Genomic DNA, 13166 nt, shown 5'->3' with positions numbered 1-13166 from the left:
CTTGTCATTCTCACAGAGATGTGACATGACCAAGGATATTAGTTATCAGTCCAGAACCATGCTTCATGCACATAATTTCCCAGGTTTTCTCCAGAGAAGTTATTAAAAGTCTAATTTTAAAACTTTTTCTAGGATAAAAATATATGCCTATAATGAACTTAAAGGCATTTAGAAACTAAGTTTTAACACCATTCACTTTCTTTCTTTTTTTTTTTTAATATTTATTTATTTAAGTAATCACTACACACAACATGGGGCTCGAAAACACGACCCAGAGATCAAGAGTCACACACTTTTCTGACTGAGCCAGTCAGGTGCCCCTTAACACCATTCATCTTCTTAACAAAAGCTCTTAACATATTATCTCCTGAAATTCTTATGAAATTTATAAGAAGACATAAAAAGTATGTCTTCTCCATTAGAACAGGTAAAGACATTCATGCCATGGCCACAAGAAAACTGCCAGTACAAAAACCATTCAAAGTACATTTCTTATCAGTGCTGAGGTAGAATTATCTACATATCTGAAGCTAACTAGTGTCTGCTTTTCTGTCGAGTCAATTTCTGAAGGCTTTCTCTCATCTTCTTTTCATTGTCATTCTCCCGCCTTCAGCCAAGCAACATGAAAAGTATCACGATAGGTATTTCTAAATCTTCACTTTTAACTTTATTTATAAAGCGAATGTTTGTTGTCAGTCTTATATAAAGTACCATGATCAGTGTAAGATACAAAGCTGAAAAAAACAAGATCCCTGCTCTGAATACGACTGTACAGTGCAAAAAACAGAAAATAATCAGATAAGTATAAACAATGGTAAGTGCTATGCTAATGAGAACATATGGGACGGACACCTAAACTGCAAAACTTTCTAAAACAGATGCCTTCTTAGGTGAATCAAGAAGAATAAGTATTAGAGTTAAGCAAACAAAGGCAGGGAGAATAGAGTGAAGGCACAGAGAAAATGTTGCAGGCAATGCCATACGTAAAGACTCATGACTCATTATAGAAAAAGCAAGTAATTTCATATGCTAAAGTAAAAAGAAATACCAAAACACAAGGCTGTAGAGCCAAGATGAAATCAGACCACAAAAGGCTATGCATGATCTTCTAAAGAGCTTGGATTTAATCCTAGAGACAAAGAAGAGCCACTGGAGAATTTTACGTAGAAGAGCATGATATAACCAGATGGGAGTGTTAGGATGGCAATATGAAATGTGTAGTATGGCAAAACAAAGACAGGGATCATCTATGACCCTAGAGCAGTAATCCAGACAAGAAATTATCATATCCTGAACTAAAACAGTAACCACAGAGATCAAGAAGTGGCAAAATTCAAGGTATAATAAAGGAAGGGAAAACGGGCAGCACTTGGTAACTGACAATGTAGAACTGATGAAAGAGGTAGGTGTGAAAAACAACACAGGGATGAATCATCTTGATAGTTACAGAAATAAGAAATCCAAAGTAGACTGCATAGTATATAGTCAACTGAATCAAATGTCTGCAAAATAATATAGTCTGTATGATTGTTTTAAATACTCACACATGAATGGAGAAAAATCTGGTTAACAGTGATTATCTCTAGGAAGTAAAATTTTGTGGGTTTTTTTCCTTAGTGTTTTACTGATTCTTTCCATTTTTCTACATTAGGACAAATTTCTTTTTAATTAGAGAATTGAAGTAATTTTCTTTAAAGAAAATTCAATTGGGAGTTTTCTCCCTCAATTGCTGTTCGGGTAATTACAAGTATTTCTATCAAGAGACACATCTGCAGACAATGTCTGCAAACCAACTTACAGACTAAAATAAGATATATTTTTTTAACCACAGGCATTTTAGAGAAAGAAAAGAAAAGTGCTCTTGTTTGCTCACTGCTAAAAGAAGTCAGAGAAGGATTATACATTAAACAATCCCACACCAAATCGCTTACAGTAAATCTCAATGAAATCATCCCATAGGCAGTGAAGCTACTCAAGTCAAATGTATGCAAAAATGTCAAAAGCACTACTGGACATTATATGCAACATGAAAAACCAAGATAAAGAAAAACAAGAGGAAATGAAATTTTGAATAAGGTAACTTTCTCTTTTTCCTTATGAACAAAACCCCTTATTTTTAAATTTTATGCCCCAGCACTCAAAAGCAAGAGATGTAACCTCGCACAGACTTGAAATAGGATTCGAAAAGAAACAATATTGTTAAGGGACAACTGAGCTATGAAGGATGAATCAAGAGAATGAATGACTTTGATACAAAGAAGCTGGTCAAAAAAACTGTGTGTCTTTTTTAGTAGTACCCCCTCAGTCCCTGTTGTCAACACCTCCAAAGTCAATGGCCAAGTCCAGTAAAAGAAAAACAGGCAAACATTATAAAGGCTGCTATCAACTATAGTAAGCTTGAAGAGATGGCTAGAAATCTACAGTTTTCAAGCAACGCTTGCTGAAATCCATAAATAAGAGCGAATGAAGAAAGTCTAGAACACATAGGAAGGAATATATGAGGGAATGGCTGATTTGAAGATTGACTACAAAGACAAAGGCTAGAGATAAGCAGGAAAGAGGGTTTTTGCCTCCTCAAACGTCTTTCCATCTCTTCCCCTACAAAAACCCACAATCTGCACCTCAGCTCTTTTGCAGTTCTTCTTTGTAACTCTTAGTCCTTCCAAGCGTTCATTTAGATGGTCACTTTAATCATCTCCTCTAATATGTGCTCATCACTGCTGATAATTATTCACCTAAATAACTCCCATTTAGAATTAAAAAGATGTATTAGCTTCCTCTCTTCATAGTAATAAATTCATAGAATAAATTCATCATGTGCCCCACTGAGCACATGATGAACTTCTTATGCTGTTTTTGGTTCTCTTACCTCCAAAAACTGTTTCCAGCTAAATTCTCCATTAACTTCTTAGTTTATTATCCCAAGCTAAATCTCTCATCAATAAAACCATTTGTTTGTCTTGGCTGTCAAATTGCAAAACTGGTTTTGTAGGACTGGAAGGGGTACACATTAACTGGTCAAGATTTGAAAAGTACATTATAATTAAGACCTCTGTTTGGTGGTCTACGCATATGAATGCCTCTACAGATTGAAATCTACGCTTAACTATAATTGCTTTGTGATCCTGACTCAGTTCTCCGGACGGGTTAGTGGATCAACAAATACTTACTTCATGCTTTAATGGGTCTATTAGCATAAATAATAATAAACAGTACATAAAATTAAATAAGACAAGATACATACCTGAACTCTCTACAGAGGAGAGGATAAATAAGGCGTTTAAAAGAATCATCGAGTGAATTGTGTAAGATCTTCATTAACTCTGGCCTTGCAAAGCCACGTGGTCTCCACCTGCAAAAAAAAGCCTACACTAAAACCGATGTAGCAATAACAAGAGCATAAAAGGGTTCCTGGAAGAGGGGAGAGGAAGTGGAACAGAAAAGGGGGAAAAACTTTACTGAAGCCAAAGTAACATAATCTGTGAGGAAAGACTGTGATGTCTGGAAATTATTACTATGACATCTGGAGTTCTTATTTTTAAAAATCTGGTAACCACGGTCACATATAAAATTTAAGGGAGGAAAAACCTTTCTTATTCTGGGAAGAGTCTCCAGAGCATTATTAATAATGGTGAAAATCTTAAGATATAAGAAAGTCACCAGAAAATGACTAATACACTTCTATGAACTAAATTATATTCCCTAAAATTAGTATGTTGAAGCCCTAACCCCCAAAGAGATTGTACTTAGAGATGGGGCCTTTGGGAGATAATTAGGATTAGATGTATCATGAGGGTAGGGCCATCATGATGGGATTAATGCCCTTAGAAGAAAAGATTATCAGAGAGCCTGCCCTCTCTCTATCCCTCTCTCTCCCAGCCAGGTGAGGGCATAGAGAGAAGGCAGCAGTCTACAAGCCAAGAAGAGGGTTCTCACCAGGAACCAAATCAGCCTGTACCTTGATCTTGGACTTTACATCCTCCAGAACTAGGAGAAAATAAATTTCTGTTGTTTAAGCCACTCAGTCTATGGTATTTTGTTATGGCAGCAAAGCTAAGACAAACATGTATCCTTCTTTGCCCATTCCATTATCTCTTCCTGAGAGTTAAAGCAAACTGAGCAAAGGAGAAACTCTGTTTTAACCCTTGCCTCTTGCCATTCCTTAGTAGAACTCACTCTACTCCTCAGGCTGCAGTGCTCTACCACACAGTGCATCTGCATACATGCTGATGGATATAAATGTCAGAGAACTAAATGGTAGTGGGCACTGGATAAAAAACAGTAAGAGAAAAACACAAGCTAAAAAGGATAAATTCAGCCCAACCCCTTCCATGTTTCCATCCATCTACAGCATCTCTGCCTTTGCCCTTCAATGACTCTTGAGTAGAAACCATTAATAAAATATCTATTTTATAAGTCATAATAAAATAAACTATTAATATAGCCCAGGGACACTGTCATCTCTCTTACATCTCTCGGGTAGGAAATAAACTAAATTTCAGTGGACAAACCTTTAAGCATCCATAATGTGATACAACAACGGTTTCATAATAACAACTAATTGAATCCTTTCCATAGAATGTTATCATCTGAGTAGAATACAGTTTTGTTTTTTAATTTGAATGAAAGTGCTTTCAGGACATATATCCTTCCACTCAAATCCCTGTTACTCCCTATTGTCACCTTTACCTGAGGGCATGAGGGCTAGGGAGGAGTCGGAGATGAATTAGACACACATTATTAATATTACAATTAATACTATTGTTGTTACTGTTATTGCTGTTATTATTATTAATTTGGAGAGCCCAATGTCATGAAAGATGTCCCAGAAGAAACATTTGAGATGGGTTTTAAAAAAGGAACTGTGCTTTACCAAACAAGACCCAGAGAAAAAAGAAACCACAGCACATGTAAAAGCATAGAGGCGTGGAAGAACATGATGAGTCCTTTCAAGTAGATTAGTACTGCTAGAGTATGAATGTCAGGATCAGGTGGGCGGTAGATGGGGCTAGAAAATATGGCAGTGGCCAGATCATTAAAGGTCTTATACAGCATGCTATGGAGCTTGGCAAGTTAGGAGAGAACACAGTCCTGGGTCATGGGACAATATACTAGGAAGATAATCCTTAGAGGCAGGAAGGCCCCAGTGGAGTGATTTTTTAAATATATGTATTGGATATCTGCTGGGGGTCATTCCCTTTAAGACCAAACTTAGGGGGCGCCTGGGTGGCTCAATCGTTAAGCGTCTGCCTTCGGCTCAGGTCATGATCTCAGGGTCCTGGGATCGAGCCCCGCATCGGGCTCCCGCTCAGCGGGGAGCCTGCTTCTCCCTCTCCCAGAAACCCTGCTTGTGTTCCCTCTCTCGCTGTGTCTCTCTGTGTCAAATAAAATCTTAAAAAAAAAAAAAAAAGACCAAACCTAGGTTTCCCCATTGCTAGTAGGAAAAACACAGAAATCCTTAACATTGCTTACCCAATCCCTCTGTAAGCCTCAATAGTTTTCCACAAACCTTATCTCTTGCCCCGACATCTACTCTGGGTTCCTTCTAAATAATTCCCTATATTGAAGCCAGAGTGATCTTAAAATGCAAACCGATCATGAGAATCATCTATTTAAACCCTTTATTGGCTTTTCATTTTCCTTAAGAATAAAATCCTTACCCTGTCTAGAAAATTAGGTATGATGTGGCCCATGCCTACAAGTCAATCCTCATTTCTTGTTGCTTCCTGTTCCTCTCCTTTTGTCTCTGACCTACATATACACACAACCCAGACTACATTAGGGTTCCCTGTTACAAGCTCATGAAACACTGCACTTCTCCTTTAGAACCTCAGCATACTCTTAATCATTTGCTCAGGGTCTTCTCCATTAAACTACATCGTCACCAAGGACAAAGAGCATATTTGTCTGGTTTATAGGTGAATCCCCAGCATCTAGCATATAACCTGAATAGATGAATACACGAGAGAGGTGGAAGGTGGAAGAAGTAGGGACAAAGAGAGTAAAACAAAAAAGAGGAGGAGGAAGAAGAAAAGATTTGAGTATCTCTAGTCATTCACATGTGTTTAAAAAATGAAAACAATTCCTTGAGAATGGTTCTTTGGTTTCCAGAGAAGTATTTTTGCTGGCTCTTATTTCAGTTCTTTAGTTCCCATAGAAGAGTTTCTTCAATTATCTATATGAAGAGAAACTTCTAGAAAGTAACTGAAACTTATATCACTATACCATCTATACTATCTCTGTAAGGAAACCATTCCTTAACATTTACTTAGTATGAAGATACAGTTTAAAATGTAACTAATACTTGTTAGCTATTGAGGACAGACTCTGATACTGAGCATTATGAACATTCATAGGAAAATAAGACAGAAGTTGTCTCCAGTTTACTGTGATCTATTTACAAAAGCCATTTCTAAAAAAGAGTTTTGCACAACAATCCCACTACTTTGTAATAATAGATACCACTGAAGGCTACACAATTACATGGAATATAATTTAATTCTCTTAAATCTGTGAAAAAGGTATTACTCATCATTTTGACAATAATGAAACTAAAAGAAATTAAGTAACATGCTCATAGTCACAAAGGTAAGAAGTAATATAACTAGAATTCAAACTCAGATATATCCGTTTCTAGGATTTTGTTCTTTTTATGAAACTCTTAGAATTTCATCATATTTTAAATTAAAATTATCTAATTTCTTAACACAATTGTTTAAGTCTATGATTTCTTTTAGGTATTTATTTCCTTTTTATTTTTAATGAAATGTATTTGTTTACAAAAGAAATAAGCATCATTTAAAAAAAAACTCTACAGGACAGTATACAACAGAAAATTAAAATCTCACACTAGAGCTCTGGAATAGATCATCTGTGTTTTTTCAAAAATTTTCTTACACATACAAAGACCTATTTTTTGCCACTAACGAGACCATACTATAAATACTAATTGTAAACTGTCTTTTTAACCTAGTAAGACATGTTTATATCTCAATTTTAGCTCTATCTCACCTTTTTTAAAGATGGCTGCACAGAATTCCACTGAATGGATATAACATAATTGGCTTACACAATTTACCTACTGATTAACATTGAGATAGTTGTTTCACTTGATGGGTCCTTGGTTAGCATTATTTGGTCATTAAGCAAGCTGATCCTTCATGGAATTGGGTTTTGGCAAACCAGTTTCCAATCAATTGATCAAAGAACGATATTGGATGAGAGAGTTAACTTTCAAAGTATATAGCACTTGTTCCTCTCAAAGAAAAATTCATCCAACTCTTCAAATAGCTTTCCCAGCAATCTCCCTAACTTAAGTTTACACAGAAGTAGCTTGTGAGGAGCATGACCCAAATCTACATGCCCTAACTGCTAGGCAAGCTTTTTTACCTTTGCATCAGTTTTCTCATTGGTCAAATGGCAGCTACAAATCTGCTCTACCAACCGAACAGACTGTTGTAAGGATCAAATACACTCTGAAAAGCTAAAACTAAAAGTTAGAAGTTCTATACAAATATGTGGTGCTATTTTAAAAGGTTCCCTTAACAAATGAAAAAGGATAATAAAAAGTTACATAAGTTTAGGCAATTCTCTGAAATATCCAATAAACTTAATGTTTGTTTCAATCATCCTTAGTGTGCAAAACATTTTAAGTAAATTGCATATACTATGTTTAGAGACTTATATTGTAATATCCGATAAATTATATTCTTGTGTAATGTAATTATATTACATTCTCCTTAATGATCTGTATCCTTAGTGATACAGATATGCCATATACACTATGTTTTTGTTAATTTAGCTTCTCATAAGAGAAAACACTGTATAAGATTCGAATGGTACAAAAAAGTATTAAAGTAAAAGTCTTTCTCCCCAGAGGTAATCACTATCAATAATTTATTGTAATATTTAATATATCCTATTTCCTATGTAAACATACACAACATTTCTACTTCTTTTTGACATAAAAAGGACACATATCCATTGTCAATGTTTGTTTAATAGAATGGACATTTTCCCATATCAGTAAGTATAGGTCTCAGTATGGTATTTTAGAAATGGAAGACAGAAAATTCTGTAAAAATCTATAAACAGACCTGTTTTGGATGCACCACCTGCAGAATTCATTCTTTACTCCATCAGAAATGTTGACTTTGACAGTCAGTATCTTCAAATTTTCTCCACGGTTAATTGCCAGAATCTGAATGCAAACATATATAGGAAAGACTGATGATACACTAAATAGGTAAACGGTTAATTTAACCAGTCAACACTGGTGAAATAAATAGAGCGGTTATCCAGCCAAGAGCTAGATCAATTTTTTATTAACTTATTTACCAAAAACGTATTTAAAAATAATCATTTCCTTATACTTCTTTCAAAAAAGTTTTTTTTAAATAAAATACAGGTACAAAGCCTATGACATTCACAGGAAGAGACTTTGGTGAGATTATTTCAGATTTGACTAACTGAAAATTTTTGATCATCTGGAGTTAGGAAATTTTCTTTTTATATTTGTGAAAACATATTGCTACGATAAAGATGCATGCAAATTCCCAAGTGGAATAATAACTACTAACTGTTATCATTTATTGAGCATTTACTAATTGTTAGGTCTATCTCAGCCCTTTAAATACTTATTTAATTTTCCAAGCTAACAGGGGGATATGTATTATCTTCACTTTATATAATAATTTTTTAAGATTAATTTATCCCAAATAACAAAGATAACAAGTGAAGGAAAAATTTCAACTCAGATCAAGCTGTCTATCTCTCAAGCAAATGTCTTAAAATACATTAAAAACACTCCTTTAAAGAAAAGCAAACAAACCCAAGCAAGTAGAATAAAGGAAATAAAAAAGAACAGAGGAAAAATTGAGAATAGAAAAACAACAGAAAATAGTGTTAACAAAACCAAAAATCTTCTTTGAAAATATCACAAAATTGAAACGCCTTTCACTAAACCAAGAAAAAAGGAGGAAGCATTCCAATTACCAAAATCAAAAATAAGAGGGGCCATTACTATGGAAGTTATAGAAATAAAAGGGATCATAAGAATACTATGAACAACGTATGTCAAATTATACCACTTAAATAAAATGGAAAAATTCTTAAAAAGACAGACTGCCAAAGCAGAAAATAAAAACAGAAAATCTGAAAAGATCTACAATAAGTAAAGAAGACTAAATTAGTAATTTAAAATTTTCCCACAAGAAAATGTCCAGGCCCAGATGGCTTCACCACAGAATTCTTCCAACCATTTAAAGAATTAACATCAATTCTTCACAAACTCTTCCAAAATATACGAAAGAAGAAAAAACTTCCCAACTCTATTTACCCTGATACCCAAACCAGACAAGAACATTGCAAAAAATAAAAATAAAATAAAGACCATTCTCTCTTATGAATACAGATATAAAAATCCTCAATAGAAAAAGTAAACCAAATCCATAAATATATAAAAAGGATTACACACTAGGATCAAGAGGGATTTATCTCAGGAATGCAAGGTTGGTTTAACACCCAAAAATCAATTAACATGATACATCATACCAATAAAATAAAAAACAAAAATTACACAATCTTCTTCTTACACAATAGATGCAGAAAGAATATTTGACAAAATTCCAGGTTTGTTCACAACAAAAACACTCAACAAACTAGGAACAGAAACCAACTTCTTTAATGTGATAAAGATCACATACAAAAACCCCACAGATAGTATCATATTTAATGGTCAAAGACTGGATACTTTCCCTCTAAAATTACAAGGGTCTCCTCTTGCCGTTTCTATTCAACATCGTACTGGAGGTTCTAGCCAGGGCAATTAGACAAGAAAAAGAAATAGAAGACATCTAGATTGAAAAGAAAGAAAACTATCTCTATTTGCATATAACATGAACTTATATATGGAGAACCCTAAGGAATTCACTATAAAACTATTAGAACTAATAAAGAGTTCGGCAGGATTGCAGGATAATCAATTTTTACACATTAGCAATAAGCATTGTGAAAATAAATTTAAAAAAAAACAACTCATTTACCATAGCACCAAAAGGAATATAATACTCAGGAATAAATGTAACAAAGGAAGTGCAAAATGCATACTCTGAAAACTACAAAACATTGCTAAAAGAAATTGAAAAAATGGAAAAATATCTCATGTTCCAGAAAATTTAACGTTGCTAAAATGGCAATACTAACCCCAATTGATTTACAGATTCAATGCACTCCTATGAAATCCCAGCTAGTTTCTTTGCAGAAATTGACAAATTCTAAGAGTCATACAGAAATTCAAGGGACCCAGAGTCAATCTTGAAAAAGAAGAAAAAAGTTGAAGGAGTCCTACCTTCTGATTTCAAAACTTATTACAAAGCTACAGTAATCACAACTGTGTGTTCAGAAATAAGTCCATACACCTACAATCAACTGATTTTCAACAAGGATGCCAAGACAATTCACTGGGAAAAATACAGTCTTTTCAACAAGCAATGCTGGGATGACTGGATAGCTATGTTCAAATGAATGAAGCTGGACTCCTTTACATTTTCATACACAAAAATGATTCAAAATTGGTCAAAGACCTTAACAAAGGAAGTAAAGCTATAAAACTCTTATAAGAAAATATAAGAGAAAATCTTCATGACCATGAGTTAGGTAAGACCTTACACGTAACACTACATGCACAATCAACAAAAGAAAAAATAAATAGATTAGACTTCAATAAAATTATACATCAAAGGATACCATTAAGAAAGTAAAAAGAAAACATATAGCATGGGAGAAAAGTTTTGCAAATCATTTGTCACATAAAAGAATTAAATCTAGAACAGATAAATGACTCTTATAACTAACAAGAGCAAAGGCAATGTCACCTTCACATCCCAAGTAGGAACCAATATATAATAAGTGTCCAAGAAAAATTTGTGGAGTAATTGATGACTCTCCATGTTACCTTAAAGCAAACAAATACCTTTGCATGTCTGTATATCACCATAAGTTAAAAAATTAAGAGTTATAATGGTGGAAAATATCACATGAAAGGTAATGCAATCTAATTCTTTTTATTATCTTTTCTTTTAACAGTAAAATGCAGATGGAAGGAAAAATTAATTTTAAAAATGTTATACTGAGGACTTCCAGGCTTGGAGAACACTGGCAATCTCTTGATTCCAAATCTCCCCCTCATCTTCCTATAAAACCTTAATAAAAGAGACAAAAACAAGGGGCGGAGCAAGATGGCGGAGGAGTAGGAGACCTGGATTTCGTCTCCTCTCAGGAATTCAGCTGGATAGGGATCAAACCATTCTGAACACCTACAAACTCAACAGGAGATCGAAGAAAAGAATAGCAACAACTCTCTGAACACAAAAGCGACCACTTTCTGGAAGGAAGGACGTGCGGAGAAGTGAATCCGAGGCGATATTCGGAAGGATAGACGGTGGGGGAGGGGCCTCCGTTGGCCGCTTCTGGCAAGTGATAGAGCCAGGGAGCACAAAATCGGAACTTTTAGAAGTCTGCTCCGCTGAGGGACGTCACTCTGGTGGCGAAGTGGGGGGTGGAACCCTCGCAGGACAGTGTGGTCTCAGGACCCTCGGGGTCACAGAAAGACCGGGGGGGCCTGAGTGCGGCAGAGCTCCCAGGTATCGGAGCAGGGAAGCCGGCTGCAGAGACGGAGCCGAGGAGCGGGCTCTCAGCTCGGGGTTGGCATAGACTGTGATCCGCGGCACAGTCGGGCCACTGCTCCTCCAGCAGGGACCCAACAAGCGGCAGATCCGGGGAGACTCACCTTCTTCCCCCGGGAGGAGAGGTGCGGGAACGCACCGCGGGGATCTGCTGGGTTTGGAGACTCCACCCGGGGTCGGGTGCCAGATAGAAAGGCGCGGTCACAGGCTGGGTGAGTGCGGAGTGTGGCCGGAGACCGGGGAGACGGGAGTGACTGACTGCTTTTCTCTGGGGGCTCGCTGAGGAGCGGGGCCCGAGTTCTCGGCTCCTCCGGGGCGGAGACTGGGAGGCCGCCATTTTCACTCTCCGCCTCCAAAGCTGTACGGAAAGCTTGCAGGGAACAAAAGCTCCAGAGAGCAAACCCGAGCAGATTACTTAGCCCGGACCGGCAAGGGCGGGGCAATTCTGCCTCCTGCAAAGACATTTGGGAACCACGGCAACAGGCCCCTCCCCCAGAAGATCAGCGAGAACAGCCAGCCAAGACCAGGTTTACCCATCAATGAGAACGGCAGAACTCCAGCGCTAGGGGAATACTGCACATAGAATTCATGGCTTTTTTAGCATGATTCTTTAGTCTTTCAAAGAAAATTATTTTTTTTAACTGTCTTTTTTTCTTTTTTCTTTTTTTTTTGAATTTTTCTTATTCCCTTTTTCAACCAACATCTTATCAATCCCTTTTTTAAAAAAAAAAAACATTTTTATTTTTCATTTTTAAAGTCATATTCTATCCCTTCATAGTAGTTACCCGTATTTTTGGCACATATATATAAGTTGTTCTCTCTTTAAAATTTTGAGATAGTTTCTTCTAGGGCGCCTGGGTGGCTCAGTCGGTTAAGCGGCTGCCTTCGGCTCAGGTCATGATCCTGGAGTCCCTGGATCGAGTCCCACATCGGGCTCCCTGCTCGGCGGGGAGTCTGCTTCTCCCTCTCCCTCTGCCTGTCTCTCTGCCTACTTGTTCTCTCTCTCTCTGTCAGATAAATAAATAAAATCTTTAAAAAAAAAAAAAAAAAAAAAAGAGATAGTTTCTTCTAACAGATCAAAATATACTCTAAATCCCTAGTGTATGGTTTTTTTCTACTCCCCTGACTGATCACATTCTCTCCCTTTTTTCTTTCCTTTTTTTTTTTAAATCCTCTTCTTTCTTTTTTCAAACAACTTATCAAATCCTTTTATAAAATTTTTTATAATTTCCATCTTTAGTCATATTCCATCCCTTCATCATATCAACCCTTATTTTTGTACATATATAAGTTTTTCTTTCTTTAAAATTTTGGGAGGCACTTTCTTTTAACAGACCAAAATACACCCAAAATCTAGTGTGTGGCACTGATCTATAAACCAGCCTGATCATATTTGATCACATTCTGTTTTTGTTTTGTTTTGTTTTGTTCTGCTTTTGTTTGTTTTTATCTTTATCTTTTTCTTTTTTCTTTTTTTCTTTC

The 13166-nt window shown here is 36.1% G+C and overlaps 1 protein-coding gene across 10 annotated transcripts in view; it reads right to left on the bottom strand.

Annotated features, from left to right (window-relative positions):
- The window catches only part of SRBD1 (S1 RNA binding domain 1), a 236456-nt gene that overhangs the window by 177474 nt on the left and 45816 nt on the right, over window positions 1–13166 (bottom strand). For all 10 annotated transcript variants that reach the window (XR_004300323.1, XR_004300324.1, XM_032411062.1 and 7 more), the window contains exons 10-11: window positions 8097–8200; window positions 3245–3352 (exon numbers count right to left, since the gene is read on the bottom strand). Coding sequence is in view for 8 of the 10 variants with exons in the window: in XM_032411062.1 (XP_032266953.1) it covers window positions 3245–3352; window positions 8097–8200 (212 nt within the window). In the remaining 2 variants the exon portion in view is untranslated. The remainder of the gene's footprint in view (window positions 1–3244; window positions 3353–8096; window positions 8201–13166) is intronic.

The sequence above is a fragment of the Phoca vitulina genome, unplaced genomic scaffold, assembly GCF_004348235.1.
Source record: "Phoca vitulina isolate PV1807 unplaced genomic scaffold, GSC_HSeal_1.0 scaffold12, whole genome shotgun sequence".
In the NCBI taxonomy this organism is placed as follows: Eukaryota; Metazoa; Chordata; class Mammalia; order Carnivora; family Phocidae; genus Phoca; species Phoca vitulina.
The sequence above is the reverse complement of the archived record's forward strand: the minus strand, read 5'-3'. Positions and strand labels throughout refer to the sequence as shown.